The sequence below is a fragment of the Phyllobates terribilis genome, unplaced genomic scaffold (genome assembly GCF_046119375.1).
Source record: "Phyllobates terribilis strain yellow unplaced genomic scaffold, ASM4611937v1 Scaffold_11__3_contigs__length_659146591, whole genome shotgun sequence".
Taxonomy (NCBI): domain Eukaryota; kingdom Metazoa; phylum Chordata; class Amphibia; order Anura; family Dendrobatidae; genus Phyllobates; species Phyllobates terribilis.
Genome location: NW_027362771.1, coordinates 427,553,182 through 427,570,878, shown reverse-complemented (window position 1 = coordinate 427,570,878; position 17,697 = coordinate 427,553,182). Strand labels below are relative to the sequence as shown.

Sequence of the window (17,697 nt, the reverse complement as noted above, 5' to 3'; positions counted from 1 at the left end):
ATCACACTAATGCCATTGTGTGGGTTGTTGTTAGATGCACAAAATGATTTGCTTTGCAACCTAAGAAAGCTTCATTTCTGACAAAAAAAAGCACAATATTTTCAAATGTTCTAGTTATACCATTTTAATAAATACCTGGACGCAGCAACAGAATTGTGCTCCCTTTCTTCCTTCATATAGATATATTTTATGTTATGTTTAGTAGGAGGAGAAATAATATTTGTAAATCAACATTACCTTCCAACAGGGCTGTGGAGTCAGTAAGCCAAACCTCTGACTCCTCAATTTCCATGACCACGACTCCACAGCCCGGCCTCACTACTGAGCGTGTACATAAAGGGCAGCACAGATTCATCTCAACTAAAAGCCGAGATCCTTAGATCAGGAACAGAACAGACATTTATAGGACATTTCATAACTTTCCCAAATTCCTATGAAAAAATATTCAGCACACACTGTACCCAATTTATTATATATTTTAGGAGTCTGAGTCAGTTGATTTTATACTGACTCCAACTCCACCAAAATGGACACCGACTCCACAGCCCTGCCTTCCAGAGTGCTGCACATGTATAGTACAGAAAAGATTTAAATGAATAATATTAGTTAATTAGAAGTATAATATATATGAGCTTATTTGGCATCTGGCACAGAAGGAGAGAGGCTGCTGCTTATACAGTTATGTAGTAAAGATTGGCTATCGCAGGTTGTACACTTTTGTGAGGAAGCTAGTTATCAGGTTTGGCTGGTGGGAGAGTGTCTGGTAGGGTAGTCAGGTCTACAGTATGGGGAATGTTGGAGACATAAATAATAATAATAATTGTACTTCTTTAGTGCCAACATATTCCACAGCTCTTTACAATGAAGAGGGAACATGACCAGACAATAAAGACATTACAAAGTAACACATAGTTCAGCAGTTACAGGGGGAGTGAGGGCCCCGCTCACAAGCTTACAATCTATAACGGACATGGATATATTGTGGTCCGTTGTTCTAAATACCCTCCTGTACCAGCACAGTCTGTTGTGATCTGATCCTTACTCCCTATATAGGGTTAACTTTTCTCTTACGACTATCATTTATTGCTTGCAATTTACAATGTTTAAGTGTTTTGTTGTATTGTATTTTGTATCCTATTTTCTAGTTATTCAAGAGGAGTTCTTTCTCCAGGGCGTCATGTGAGAACGCGCCTTTACTTCACCAGTGAAAGCCATGTGCACTCTCTGCTGAGCATTTTTCGTTATGGAGGGCTCTTGGATGTGAGTGCGTTGTATAGCAACTGTTTTACCTTTTTGTGGTACATGATGCAACTGTTGTAATTACAGTGGCATGTAAAAGTTTGGGTACCCCTGGTCAAAATTACTGTTATTGTGAACAGTTAAGCAAGTTGGAAGATGAAATAAGCTCTAAAATGCCTAACGTTAAAGATGACACATTATCTTTTATATTTTAGGCAAAAAAAAAAAATTTGTAATTTTTCAAATTACAAAAAGGAAAATGGGCCGATGCAAAAGTTTGGGCACCCTTGGAGATTTGTGTGCTCTGATAACTTTGACCAAGTTTCAGGCCTTAATTAGCCTGTTAGGGATGTGGCTTGTTCACTGTCATCATTAGGAAAGCCCAGGTGATGCAAATTTCCCAGCTTTATAAAAACCCAGCCTCCTCTAACCTTGTGCCAAAAAACAGCAGCCCTTTCTACCTTACTATGGTCTGAGAAAAAATGTAAAAGCAAATCCCTAAAAGCACATAAAATTTAAAAAACATCACAGTATGAAAACAGCCGTATTTACCAATACTAAGTCACAATACTAATGCATTACAGGAAGAAGCAGCACAAGTGCAAAAACACTGATGAAGCAACAACTCACAGACTGACCATTCACAGAGGGGGTGTTCTAAATATACACAGATGAGGCTTGTATAGGGCGCCAGTCACACAGAGATGTGTGATGCACAGTGTCTGGCTTACAGCCTATTGGTAACGTCCATATTGGATCTGATGAGCAGCCCAGTACTATGTAAGTGCATCCCAGAAGGACTGACACCTAAATCTCCCCAACCAACATTATAGGGTCTGACAGCATCCTGCAAAAGGTACAACAAAAATAAGTTAAAAAAGTAAAAAATACATGATGTATTGGTCGATGTTTTAGCCAAAATACGCAATCATGCAACCCACGTCAAGGTTCCTCATTGTCTTGCGAGTCCCTACACTAACATGTAAAAGCAACTCGCCGAAAACGACCCAAAACTCAAAAACACTTTTACACAAAAAAGCAGCTGTATTCACCAAAACTAGGTCACAATACTAATGCACTGAGGAAAAAATATGCAACAAAGTCCTCATCCCTCGGTTGACTTTGAAGGACGTGTCTTTTTTCAACTGATTGATTGCTATCAGTGGGAGAAACAAAATGATAACACAGGTCTGCAAGGGTAAAATTGTCTGTAAGCCATAATCATCAACATTAATAGAAATAAACACTTGAAAAAGATCACTCTGTCTGTAATGACTCTATATGACATGAGTTTCACTTTTTGTATTGCAGAACTGAAATAAATTAACTTTTTGATGATATTCTAATTTAGTGAGATGCACCTGTGTATATATATATATATATATATATATATATATATATATATATACCATTTTATGTATATTTTATTAGCACATTTGCACATTAAAATAAATAAACTGTGTCCATGCTTAGAAAAGTCCAGCCTGAAGTTCCTTGTGTCTCCACACACATTGTTCATTGACATGGCACTGGTCTGTAGTCAGCACGGACGCACCTTTTTTACAGTATATGTAAGGTTTTATGGCTGCATGGTGTGATGTCTTGGATGGCAATACCTCCTATATATAAAGACATGTGTTAAACCCATCATGATGAGAGGTCTCTATATTGTGTGAGACATTTCTAATCTTTAGCCCAGCAGGGTCCTGTTTAGCAGTTTTGACTTATCGACAAATGGATTTGGCTCTGTGCTACAATTTGTCACCATTATCGGCCAATTGTATTCTTTTTGTTGAATGTGGCAGATTACAATGGGAAAAGGATATCGACATACAATACATAATTGGTAATACTAGAGCCAAATTACTTTCTTTTTCCAGGAGTCTAAAGATCAACAGTGGAAAAGAGCAATGGATTATTTAAGTGCTGTCTCAGAGCTAAACTACATGACGCAGATTGTGATTATGTTGTATGAAGACAACAATAAGGTAAGTTAAAAAAAAAATCCAAGTGTTCTGTTATTTGTCAGCATGGACGGCAAAGAAGCTAATGTAAGGCTGTGCAATTCCGCTGCAGAAACGCTTAAAAAACGCTTGGTAGAAAGTCTGCAATGTTCCCCAATGAAAATATATAGCGAAAATGTGGTACCAAATATTAGATAATAATTAGCAAAAAATAAAACAATGTCTCTTTATTATAACTTTTAATATAAAACCGCTAGATGCTGAATAAAAACTGGCCACAAAGCATGTAAAAAGACACACACAGTGTACTGATAGATAGAAAGAATGAATGTAAGGTCAGCCTGTTTAAGACTTGACCTGACTGAAACAAGTGGTATGTTATGATAGAACCCCTGAAAATATAGGGCCCTACAGAAAAAAAAATGTGTCGCACCAAAGGTCATAGAGACCCATATAAAGTGAAAATAATGTGACACATACACTACCACAAACGAAGGACAGTACACACAAACCAACGCACTAAATGCGTAAAAACTAATAGTTATTAGAGTATGTTAATGGATAGTGGTTAAATAATGTCATATACCACTCAAACCATTCAAGTCTACCATCTCTAATAGTGCCTAAAGATTGGACCAGTGCACATTGAAGGCTGCCTAGTCATATAATCTACCATCTCTAATTGTACCAAAAATTAGACCAGAGCACATTGAAGGCTAACTGGTCAAATAATCACAGCAATATATCTGAGTCAGTGGGTACAGCTGTCTCTCACACACTGCTGTATATCCACATAATCAATAGATTTGCAAAAAATAGGAGACACTCATAGCTCAATAGAAAGAAACCACTACTTAGCTTTCCAGTTTTGTTAGCAGTGCTCCATTAATAAGGCTTGCTCCCGACGCGTTTCTCCTTCATCATCAGGGGAGTGCATAGCCCATTCATAGCCCAGTATTCTGCGCCATCACAATGGTACATATGTTGAGAAAAGATTGTTACTGTGTCTTTTATACACGCCGCACGCTGACCGCCGGCGTGCGGCATGCTTCCGGATTGTCATGTGTCAGCTAGGTGACTCACATCCTGCCGGATTCATCTCACATCCGTCTCTCGCAGCGCACCGTGGAACGCATAGTGCTGCGCATGCGCGGGCACGGATCCCGCAGTCATCTCGTGCACACACGCACCCGCTCAGATCAGAGGCCATATACCTACAAGCAAACCGCCATGGAGGCAGCTCCAGCCCCCAAACATAAACCGCATTAGAGGAACCGCCTTATAAGACAGTACCAATGTAGATGATCATGCCAGCCACCATGGACCTGTCAAAATGATCATAGACCACAGGGAAGGTCAATTCCTGGACATGATAATTAGACATCCAACATACCAGACCAAAAGGTGGTGGAAAACAAACATATAGAGGCTAAGGAGGTCGGTCTCATCAATTAGGACCAGATATACAAATGTGGTATAATTGGGGTCCCTGAACTCGCAAGTCGTGTTAAAGATGTGACTCAAAAACATGGGAGAGGACATAGTGAGGAAGGAGTAGGAGGGAACAGAAAGAGGATCTATTGCTGGTTCTATGAACTAGGCCCTCTCTAAGCTGGTCCCTACCTACCGTGGAGGTTGGCACCCTAGGGGGACTACGCAAGTGGCGCCCCCACTCAACGGCGGCTATCCCTCACTAACTGGGTCCCTATACTGACCCTGTTATTAAAAAGAGGTGAAGGAAAGTTGTTCATTAAGGCCGTGAGGCTGCATGGTTCTCAACCAAAAGATCCATTTACATTCCTTCTATAGGATCTTTTGATCCCAATTCCCACCTCTAACTGGAGGCCTAATTCTGTCAATGCCTACAAATCGCAAGCAGTCTAAGTTGCCACTATAAACATTGTTGATGTGATTGGCAACTGGAGTATCCCTTTTATTGACGATGTCACGTATATGGTCCCTGATCCTCTTCCTAAACTCACGTTTAGTCTTTCCCACATATTCGACACCACAGTCACACGTTGCCTTGTAGACCACCCGAGCAGTACGGCAGTTAATGAACTGTCGGATGGTATAGTGTTTACCCGTCATGTTACTGGTGAAGCCTTTGACCTGTGCCACCGATACACAGGCACTGCAATGACCACACTTAAAGCACCCCTTGACTTGGGTGCTTAACCAAGATGGATGTGAATCGTCTGTAAAATGACTGTGAACCAGTCTATCCTTTAAAGACCTACCCCTGCGATAGGTGACCTGAGGAAGGGCCCCAACTGTATCCTTGATGTCTGCATCCATTAACAACACTGGCCAGTGACGTTTAAGGATCTTCCTAAAACCATTAGCTTCATTGGAGTAGGTAGTAATGAAACGGGTTAGGTTCGATTCATTATTATTGACCCTGGGGATGAGTAGATCCCTGCGTTCTTTTTTGATGGAATTCTTATAGGCCTCAATTAGGATTTTTTGAGGGTACCCCCTCTCAGTAAACCGTTCATGTAAATCATCAGCTTGTGCTTTAAACCTGCCGATGTCAGAACAGTTTCTGCGAATCCTTAGGTATTGCCCCTTAGGGATACCTTTTTTTTCAGTGGGCCTGGGTGTCCACTCTCCCACCTCAATAAAGAGTTAGTGGCCGTGGGTTTCCGGTAATTGCTCGTAGTCAATTCACCATTATCACCTTTACGGATGCAAACATCAAGAAATGGTAGGACAGCATTGTTACATTCATGCGTGAAACGTAAGCCAATGTTGTTAATGTTGAGCTGCTTGACAAACTCACTAAAAAGGGCCTCAGATCCCTTCCACACAACGAAGATGTCATCAATATAATGTAACCAAATGATCACCATGTCACATAGGGGGACCGGAGGTTCACTAAAGACCATCGTTTCCTCCCACCAGCGCAGGAGCAAATTTGCATACGAAGGGGCGCAAGGACACCCCATCGCTGTGCCCCTGAGCTGGTGGAAGTACTTATTGTCAAATAGAAAAAAATTGTTCTTCAGACAGAACTCCAATGATTGTAAGATAAACTTGTTATGTCTGGTAAATTGACCGCCTCTCGTACTCAGATAGTGGTCCACGGCCCGAAGACCCTTGTCATGTGGGATTGATGTGTATAGTGCCTCCACGTCTATACTGCCCAGAATCATATCGGGCTCTAGACAAATACCATCCAACTTTCCCAGTAGATCTGTGGTGTCACGGACATGCGAGCTCAAGGACCCCACAAATGGTTTTAATATCTGGCCCAGATAAATCCCCAAGTTCTGTGTTAAACTGTTAGTGCCTACAACAATAGGTCTACCCTTAAGGGGGTCAAGTCCCTTATGTACCTTAGGGAGACAGTAAAAGGTGGCCATGGTGGGGTATGTGGGGCAGAGGAAGTCTCCCTCCTTCCTATCGATTACACCATTGTGCACTCCTTCCTCAACGAGACGCTTAAGTTCCTTCAAGAGACCAACCGTGGGATTTCCCGCCACGACTTCATAACTGGTACGATCTCTAAGCAGGGTCATGCAAGTCTCTTTATAGGACAAGGAATCCATGATAACAATATTATCGCCCTTGTCAGATGGTTTAATCGTGATGGTACGATCATTCTCAAGGTTACAGAGACACTGCATCTCCTGTTTGGTGGTTTATGATCATTTTGACAGGTTCATGGTGGCTGGCATGATCATCTACATTGGCACTGTCTTATAAGGCGGTTCCTCTAATGTGGTTTATGTTTGGGGGGCTGGAGCTGCCTCCATGGCGGTTTGCTTGTAGGTATATGGCCTCTGATCTGAGCGAGTTCGTGTGTGCACAAGATGACTGCGGGATCCGTGCCCGCGCATGCGCAGCACTATGCGTTCCACGGTTCGCTGCGAGAGCCGGATGTGAGATGAATCCGGCAGGATGTGCGTCACCTAGCTGAAACATGACAATCCGGAAGCATGCTGCACGTCAGCGTGTGGCGTGTATAAAAGACACAGGAACAATCTTTTCTCAACATACACTGTGTTCCAAATTATTATGCAAATAATATTTTATCAGATTTTCCCAAATTACCTATATGAATTGCAGTCATTGTAATTTTCCAGTCAAATAACTATTAGAGTACAATTGAAAGGTTTTTGTACAAACTGCCTATGATAAAAGTATATTTTTTAAAAAATAAAAAACTCAAAATGCACGTTCCAAATTATTATGCACAGCAGAGTTTTCAACCTTTTCATTTTAATAAAGAACAAAAAAATGGTCATTTTTGAAATTATAAGCATTAGCAGGTTATTACAAACTGAAATCAAACAGTTTTCAACTCTAAACTTTATTCTAGGTGATGTAACATTTGCACATAGGACCCCTTGTTCGAAAGGAGCTTCTGAACTCTCTCGTCCATTGAATTTGTCAGGTTTTGGATGGTTTCAGCTTCAATTGTTTTGCATGAGGACAGAATACCCTCCCAGAGCTGTTGCTTAGATGTGAACTGCCTCCCGCCATCATAGACACTCCTTTTGATGATGCTCCAGAGGTTCTCAATGGGGTTGAGGTCAGGGGAGCATGGGGGCCACACCATAAGTTTGTCCCCTTTTATGCCCACAGCAGCCAGAGATGCAGATGTGTTATGTGTAGCATGAGACGGGGCATTATCATGCATGAAATGATCTCGATGGTCCAGATGGATGGAGTGGAGGATGGCTGGTTGATGGACACCCCATGCAAACACGGCTACGGCGCTAACAAGGAGGAGGTGGAGTAATGTTTTGGGCTGGAATCATGGGGAGAGAGATTGTCGGCCCTTTTAGGATCCCTGAAGGGGTCAAGATGAACTCCATAATGTATGTTGAGTTTCTCAAACAACACTTCCTTCCATGGTTCAAGAAGAAGAACCGTGTATTCCGCAGCAAGATCATTTTCATGCATGATAATGCCCCGTCTCATGCTGCACATAACACATCTGCATCTCTGGCTGCTATGGGCATAAAAGAGGACAAACTTATGGTGTGGCACCCATGCTCCCCTGACCTCAACCCCATTGAGAACCTCTGGAGCATCATCAAAAGGAGTGTCTATGATGGCGGGAGGCAGTTCACATCTAAGCAACAGCTCTGGGAGGGTATTCTGTCCTCATGCAAAACAATTAAAGCAGAAACCATCCAAAACCTGACAAATTCAATGGACGAGAGAGTTCAGAAGCTCCTTTCGAACAAGGGGTCCTATGTGCAAATGTAACATCACCTAGAATAAAGTTTTGAGTTGAAAACTGTTTGATTTCAGTTTGTAATAACCTGCTAATGCTTAGAATTTCAAAAATGACCATTTTTTTGTTCTTTATTAAAATGAAAAGGTTGAAAACTCTGCTGTGCATAATAATTTGGAACATGCATTTTGAGTGCAGTTTGAGTTTTTTATTTTTTTTAAAAATATACTGTTATCATAGGCAGTTTGTACAAAAAACTTTCAGTTGTACTCTAATAGTTATTTGACTGGAAAATTACAATGACTGCAATTCATATAGGTAATTTGGGAAAATCTGAGAAAATATTATTTGCATAATAATTTGGAACACAGTGTATGTACCTTTGTGATGGTGCAGAATACTGGGCTATGAACTCCCCTGATGATGAAGGAGAAACGCGTCGGGAGCAAGCCTTATTAATGGAGCACTGCTAATAACACTGGAAAGCTAAGTAGTGGTTTCTTTCTATTGAGCTATGAGTGTCTCCTATTTTTTGCAAATCTATTGATTATGTGGATATACAGCAGTGTGTGAGAGACAGCTGTACCCACTGACTCAGATATGTTGCTGTGATTATTTGACCAGGTAGCCTTCAGTGTGCACTGGTTTAATTTTTGGTACAATTAGAGATGGTAGATTATATGACTAGGCAGCCTTCAATGTGCACTGGTCCAATCTTTAGGCACTATTAGAGATGGTAGACTTGAATGGTTTGAGTGGTATATGACATTATTTAACCACTATCCATTAACATACTCTAATAACTATTAGTTTTTACGCATTTAGTGCGTTGGTTTGTGTGTACTGTCCTTCGTTTGTGGTAGTGTATGTGTCACATTATTTTCACTTTATATGGGTCTCTATGACCTTTGGTGCGACACATTTTTTTTTCTGTAGGGCCCTATATTTTCAGGGGTTCCATCATATCATACATCTTGCTTCAGTCAGGTCAAGTCTTAAACAGGCTGACCTTACATTCATTCTTTCTATCTATCAGTACACTGTGTGTGTCTTTTTATATGCTTTGTGTCCAGTTTTTGTCCAGCATCTAGCTGTTTTATATTAAAAGTTATAATAAAGAGACATTGTTTTATCTTTTGCTAATTATTATCTAATGTTTCCCAATGATAATCCGCATGTGCTGTGCACATGCTGCGGAAATTTCCGTTGCGGATTATCATTGCGTAAAAATCCGCAGCACTACCAATTATTTTGCGTAATCGCGGCATTGACTTGCATTGAATCGCTTAATATCTGCATGACTACATGTGCACATGCGGATATTAAGCGATTCAATGTGCGGATGGTACCCGGGTCATAAAAAAAAATACATTATACTCACCTTCTGATGGCCCCCGGTCTCCATAGTGATGCGTCCTGGCTTCCCGCCAGCTCATGATGGTCTAAAAGGACCTTCCATTCCGTCATTTAGTCATGTGACAGGTCATGCGACTGCTGATATCGGCAAAGGTCCTTTTAGACCACCGCGAGCCGCCCAACACGCCAGACGCATCGGACAAGGAGACCGGGGGCCATCGGAAGGTGAGTATAATGTTTGTTTTTTACCATTCTTTTACTATAACTTGGTCACACTATATAAATCCATGACGGTTGCATGGATTTATATAGTGTGACCAAGTTGTCAAGCACTTTCCAAGTGATGCTAAAATCGCTAGGAAAGCGCTTGTCAACTCGCATGTGGAAATGCATGTGAAGAACGCTTCACATCCGCATGTCCCTGGCAGGAAAAACGCATGTAAAATCCACATGTACAATCCGCATGCGTTTTTTTCTGCCAGGGAGATGCAGAAACGCTCAGGAAAAAATCCGGAGCATTTCTGCATCGTGGGCACATAGCCTAATCCTGCGCTGTATGTGCAGGTCAGTGTGATGTGCTATTTAGTTGATGGTTTTCGTTTGAATGCACTTTTTTCCTGTGCGGATCTGCCGTGTTTTGTAGTTTTCAGTTTGGATACTTTACTAAGCACTTTTAGAGATAATGGTCTTGCAAGTCTGAATACCTACACATAAAAAATGACAAATTACTTTTTCTAAAGACCCTAATTATTTATCATTCTTGTAAAGTGGTTACATGTCCTAATACACGTGAATACTAGAACATTTCAGATGGCTTTGTGGTTAGTGTTTCCAAACTAGTCTTAATACAAAAGGTGACGTCTCATAAAGTGAATCAAAAACAACACCATCTCCTGGCTCCACAATAATGGCATGTTCTGGCATTTTGATTTTCTTTTTATGCTGTTACTAATTAGGGTACTTAATTTTACATTTTGATAGATCAGACTTTTACGGACGCAGCGATAGCAAATATGTTTAGTTTTTTCATTTTTATTATTTCTTTATTTTTGAAGGGAATTTGTCAGCAGGATTTCACACCCGAAACTATAGGTGCATGGATCTCTTTCACAGACAAGTCCAGCAATACCTTTACATGGTCAGGCCATTACTGAGAAGTCACACAGCATAGAAGCGACGCTGTGCAGGGTATAGAGCTATGTAACACAGCAGAACAAGGGAAAAGAAATGACTTGGGAGGGCTATATTTATGAATTAGTAAGAAGGGGACAACCATCAGTTGTGTATAGAGCTGGAGTGACAGAGGCTTCAGTTCTACTAATAGTTCTTCAGCTTCATTTGATTTCCCAGTAAAGGAGAGACTGGCCATGTAAAGATATTGCTAAATTTATCTTTGAAAGAGTCACATGCACCTATAAATAATTGGGGATTAAAATTATGCTGACAGATCCATTATAATGGGAAAAAATGAGAGTGATTCAAATTTTTATAGAATAAAAAATGTTCTAAATCAAATGGACTCAACAGAAAAAAAAAATACCCTGTAGAGGGTGTGTAAGATAGTATAAAGTCTAGTGACATATGAATGAGGGTATGTAATGAGAGCCTGAATATAGGGCAAACCAATGAGTAAACACAAGAAAGCAGAGGAAAAAAATGGTAATGCACCTAGAGCAATAATCAATGTAGAAAAATATTTTTTATAAAAGATAGGCGTCAAACATAACAGGAGAGGACACATAATGAGGCATACATGTCTCCTAACATACTGGGATAGGGATGTTAATTAATTAACAAAGGTAGTACCAAAGTGATAATGGGTTAGCTTACAAAAACATAGCCATAATTGTTCTCTCCTGCTGGAATGACGCCAGCGCCAGCGCGTTTTTCAGAGACATGCCTTTTACTGTTGTACTCATGCTTAGACCATGATTGTTTTTATTCAATAAAGGTTCATTTTCTACATTGATTATATTGCTTTGGGCTCAGTCATTACCATTTTTCCCTCTGCTGTTAGTGGCTGTTACATGCTGTTTATCACAGCCAGTGTCTGCCTACAGTTCATGAGCTTGCCATCTACAAAGGAGACCCGACATTGGAAATACAAGTACGTCCAATGTTGGGAAAGGGTTAAAGATCTTAATATGAAAATAAAACATATTGGCAACATTTTTTTTACAGAATACTTTAAATACAAAAATCCTGATTTACACAATAGGTCATTTACTAATGATGGCTTCCCTTTAAAAGGAACCTGTCATGTATAGAAGCGGTATTAACCTGCAGATATGGAGTTAATCTGCGGGTTAATAGCGTTCTAAACCTGCCTAGTGCCCTCATTGAGTGCCCGCTGCCGGGAGGAAATTAACTTTATTCTTCTCAGCAAGCTCGGGCCTTCAGTCATAGAGGTGGGCCGGTGCTGCTTCAGTCACCACTCAGTACTTGGTGAGCCATGACTGTAGCCATGCTACTGGAACTAACAGACAGCCGGCTCGGCATTACGGCTGGCTATCGGTCAGCACCTGGAGTGTGGTCACAGCCATCGCTCACTATGCACTGAGTGGTGACTGAAGCAGTCTCGGCCCACCCCTATGACTAAAAGCCCGAGACTGTCAGGGGGGAATAAAGTTCATTTCCTCCAGGCCGCGGGGCTCTCAGTACAGGAGCTGAGCAGCTTCAGAATGCTATTAACCTGCAGATTAACTCCATATCTGCAGGTTAATAGTATTTTTTTACATGACAAGTTCCCTTTAAGAATTGAAAGCTGTGCTGTGATTGGTTATTTTGGACAACCAAGACAAGTTTTTCTTTTAGGCAGTTTGCATAAATTTACCAGAATATCCCCAAAAAAGTGTTGTGGGAAAAGGGCATGGGTGAGACTGCTTTTATCATTTTACACTACTCTGAAACCGATTGTGTGCACTTTTAGTTAGCATGATATACAGCAAGCAGCCATAACATAACCACAGACAGGTGATGTGAATACCCTTCATCTTGTGACAATGGCACCTATGAAGGGGTAGGAAATATTTGGCAGCAAGTGATCAGTCAGTCTTTGAAGTTAATGTCATTAAATGTATCCTGATAATTCCTGCTATTATCTGATTGCAGGACGCCTCTTCAGAAGAAAGATTTCATGTTGAGCTTCACTTCAGTCCAGGAGTCAAGGGCTGTGAAGAAGATGAAAAGGCCCCCCTGGGCTTTGGTTTTCGGCCCGCATCTGCAGAAGTATGTTTGCCTTCTAATTTGAGTAGAGTTACAGTAAATCTTCGATAAATTTTTAGCTTGCTGAAATACATTATTTTTTTTACCAGTTCTATCCACCTCCATTTGTTCAGATGCTTTCAATAACCTACACAGCCTTATCCCAATAATATTGTATTAATGTTCTGCAATTTAATTAAATAAATAAAATATTTCAGTTTGTAAGGGGGAACCCTCACCACCCTTCTTTTTGTGACTTGGCCCTCATTTATGTTAGTTTGTTTCCTCTTACTGAGTTGGGTGTTTGGCTGGCCATGATCATGGTTGCCATCAAACACTTATCGTGTCCCTCCTGGTCACCAGGTTCCAGTAAAGTGGAGCCCGGCATCAGTGTAGCCTAAGGCAGAGCCTGATTTTGATGCATGCTCAGTCCTTGGTGCTACATGGAGAGGAGGTGATAGAAGAGGGCCATGTGGCTTACACCACCTGTACAGCCAGAAGTACTTGCCACTTGTGCTGAGGTAGTAGCAGGCCCCAACCATCCCCTGTGAGACATGTCTGTGGTGAGGCACAGCTTCTCAGTTCAGCAACAGAGAGGACACTGGTCTTCAGAGTTGCGAAAGAACAATGCTACATTTTTGAGGACCTGCAATCAAGTTGTGCTTGAGAATTTTTGTTTGTAACCTGTGAAACGTTCAAATGCTATGACGTTGTTGTGAAGGTCACATTTTATTGTAATCTAAGGTCCTGTCCAGTCCTTAGAGACAGTATTCTATGTCTGTGCAACCCTTTTAGTGACATATAGGCAGGGCAGACTGTGGAAGAGGGTGGCTCCCCGGAGACCCATAGCCCCACAATAAGTCAGGCTGCATAGAATGCAGACAATTTTGGCATAACTTGAGCTAGTGTGAAGCCATACAGTATCAAGGTCCACAACATCTCTTATGGACACCACTGTAAATCTGAGGCTATTAATTAATGATCCAATTGAGTTGCATCATCTTTGTCTTACTCAGAAGCTCCTCGTGATATGCAATTATGCGTTATTGTAGAAATTTTATACAAATTTTGTACCGTTTTTATAATTGACTAGGATGTTTGCCTTCATAGTTTGGTCTTGAATATAGTGAACAGGTGTCTTTTGCTGCTTAATTTGTAATTAAAATTTTTTAATTTTCAAATTCCCAATTGCTTGACCTCTGTGAACATCAGGCTTCCTGCTTACTTAGTGGGAAAAGGAGTGCGCTCCTCCTTGCACTACTAGCCTGAACTGTACACTTTCCGATATATCAGGAGATAACAACTCCAGTGATCACGGCCAGCTTCAATGCAGAACTTACAAACTCAATTGGAAAGAGCTTGTAAGCACTGCGTGCATTCGGCTAGCATTGATAATCAGCAGTGGCCAGTAATTTAGGCAATGATAAAAAAGAAATTACATTTTAATTTTCAGGATAGGGGGTTGATTTTTTATAAAATGTGATTCGGAAAGTTGCTTGCTTTTACTAGTATGTTCCAATTTTACCCATCTTTGAAGATGGGAATAACCCTTTAAAAGTATCTGTAATTACATTCATGTTACCTGAACCACGGGCAGCATGAATCAGATCCTCACTGTTCGAGTGCAGCCAGGCATGTTTTTACATTGCAGTGTTTCATAAAAAAACATGACTTGAAGAGTTGGCCAGGGACCATAGTGAGGGACTTGATTAGTCCGATGATGATCCCCGCCAGCTTCTCCCTAATTTGCTCCAGTTGATTGACAGGTCTCTCCCTATGTACACACATAGGGTCTCTCCCTATAGTCCCAGGCTGACTTTTCAGACTGTGTCCTCTGCAGCATTAAACCAGTCACACAGCCAGGCTCTGACTCGTGCTGCCCATAGTCCAGACAGCACAATTCTAATGACAGGTTCCCATTATGTCAGTTCTCTAAAAAAACATAGTAGCCCTGTATTAAGCACTGTATTTCCTGTTTACACCAGAATGAAGACAAAAAAACAGATCAAGGGAGTCTGGAAGACTTGACCAAAGCAAAAGGAACCGATGATGTAGACAGATCTATACTTATGTCACCACTGCCTTCAGAGCCAATCAGCATTCACCGGAAATCGCCCCTTACCCGAGCTAGGAAAACTGGGTCCATGGAGGTAAACACCTAATGGACATAATTCTGTACTTTTTCAGTGTGAAAATTGTTGCCTGTTCTGCAGTACCATGGAGCGTAATGTACATTATGACTGCTTTTACCTTCTTGTTTCTAAATAACCTCACTGACATAAAGAGAAATCATGCAATACAATGCATTTTCTAAAATCTAATTCTGCTGCACCTAACCTAGTTGGATTTGGAAAAGCCACCAGTATTGATTATTGTGCTGTTATATCCTGTTGTTATTGAAAAGGAATGATCATCTTTACAGGATAAGTTCATTCCCGGACTAGAAAATAATAACCCCGATGTTGTACTGGCACAATCTTCTGTTTTGGAGAACTGTAAAAGAAATTATTAAGTCATAGCCGTTCTCCTGATGGGGTTGGGACTTAACAGAAATATACAGATCCAAGACATTTTTTATTAAAATCACTAGCTGCGCTGTAATGTTGAGAGCTTTTGCTTGAATGCAATGAAACTGTCATTCAAAACCCTAGAAAACCGCCTACCTCTATGTTTGACCGTAGTTATCCTGTAGAACTTTCTTGGTTCCTTTAAAGAGATTGTCCACTACTTTGTCATTGATGGCATATCCTTAGGATAGGTCATCAATGTCTGATGGCTCAGGGTCCGGCACCCTCGCCGATCAGCTTTTATTAGTGTCACCAGCTGCTGCCGGCCGGCGCTGCTCGATTGTGGAGCTGCTCCATCTTCTGATAGTGGCTGTGGCAGGGTACTGCGCATCCACCTCCTATTCAAATCAAGGAGGCGAATGTTTAGTACCCTGCTGCGGCCACTATCAGAAGATGGAGCAGCTCCGCAACTGGGCGTTTCAGGCCGGCAGCTGCCGCCACCGCCACGGCGCGCAACTAGTCAGCGGGATGTCGGACCTTGACCTATCAGATATTGATGACCTATCCTAAGAATAGGTCATCAATGACAAAGTAGTGGACAACCTCTTAAAAAAAACAAACATTAGCTCTGCTTATTGAATCCCGTGTAACTACACTTGTTTGTGGTTTTATTAAATTTTAAAGGAATTTTCTCCTTTTGAACTAGTTACAAATGACAAAATCAAGACGTGGTCTCTATCGCTCCAGTACCATCTGTCTGCTGCTCTTTGTTGACATGGTTTCAACCGTGACCTCCCATCTGCAGTATTTGACCGCTGCAGCCAATCAGTGGGCTGAGTGATTGGCTACTTCATTCACATGCTGTAGATGGGATGACAGTTCTGTTTACCTTTAAACAAAGACTGTAAGGCTGTGTGCCCACGATGCGTTTAAGCGTTTCCGCAGCGGCAAAAACGCTGCAGAAACGCTTAAAAAAAACGCATGATAGAAGGCCTGCCATGTTCCCCAATGATAATCGGCATGTGCTGTGCACATGCTGTGGAAGTTTCCGCTGCGGGTTATCATTGCGGAAAAAAACGCAGCACTAGCAATTATTTTGCGGAAGCGCTGCTTTTTCGCCGCCACTGACTTGCATTGGAACGCATGGATTACGCATCACTGGATCTGTACATGTGGAATCCATGTGTTTCAATGTGCGGATGGTACACGGGTGTGGAGGAGAGGAGACTCTCTTCCGGATCCGGGTACCATAGAACCTGTAAAAAAAAAAAGAAGAATAAAATGAAAAAAAAATATTATATTTACCTTCTGATGGCCCCCGGTGTGCTTGTCTTCGCTTGCCGGCAGATCGCGGTGGACTGAAGGCCCTTCGCTGATGTCATTTAGTCATGTGACGGGTCACGCGACGCTGACGTCGGCAGGTCCTTCAGTGTACCGCGAGCTGCCGGCAAGCCAGGACGGAGCGAATAAAGACTGCGGGGGCCATCAGAAGGTAAGTATATATATATTTTTTTATTTCTTACCATTCTTTAAGGTCACACTATATAAATCCATGCCGGTTGCATGGATTTATATAGTGTGACCAGGTTGACAAGCACTTTCCTAGTGATGCTAAAATCGCTTGGAAAGCGCTTTTCAACCCGCATGCGGAAATGCATGTGAAGAACGCTTCACTTCCGCATGTCCCTGGCAGGAAAAACGCATGTACAATCCACATGTACAATCCGCATGCGTTTTTTCTGCCAGGGACATGCGGAAATGCTCAGGAAAAAATCCGGAGCATTTCTGCATCGTGGGCACATAGCCTAAGAAGCAGTGGTGAGGTAGGGATTAAGCCAGGGGTCTCAAACTCTGCAAGGCAAATGGGCTGCACAGAAAACAATTGAAGTTGATGTGCAATTCTTTTTTCTATACAACTTTTTGATTACTTTTTATTCCATTTTTGTGTGTCCGTATAATGAAAAAGCTACATTTTTCTCATGTTTTTTTTTTTTTTTTACTATGTTCATCGTTTTAGAGCTTGTGTTGTTCAATGCGACAAGACCAAATGTGTACTTTTTTGTTAACTTTGTTTTTTACATAAAACAGTTTTTAGCGGCAAAATATTTTTCCATTCTTTTTTCATACTTTAGTTTGAATCTTTTTTTATTTTATTTTTGACTTTCTACAAATTTCTTTTCCTGCACTGCGACAGGAGCACAGCTATTTAGGGAAAAATTGTGAAGCAGCCACAGCATTT

At 41.3% G+C, this 17,697-nt stretch overlaps 1 protein-coding gene across 16 annotated transcripts in view; it reads left to right on the top strand.

The window, feature by feature from the left end:
* The window catches only part of PPIP5K1 (diphosphoinositol pentakisphosphate kinase 1), a 204,372-nt gene that overhangs the window by 103,812 nt on the left and 82,863 nt on the right, over positions 1-17,697 (top strand). For all 16 annotated transcript variants that reach the window (XR_012251298.1, XM_073653167.1, XM_073653162.1 and 13 more), the window contains exons 21-24: positions 1,146-1,260; positions 3,120-3,227; positions 12,859-12,975; positions 14,937-15,101. Coding sequence is in view for 15 of the 16 variants with exons in the window: in XM_073653167.1 (XP_073509268.1) it covers positions 1,146-1,260; positions 3,120-3,227; positions 12,859-12,975; positions 14,937-15,101 (505 nt within the window). In the remaining variant the exon portion in view is untranslated. The remainder of the gene's footprint in view (positions 1-1,145; positions 1,261-3,119; positions 3,228-12,858; positions 12,976-14,936; positions 15,102-17,697) is intronic.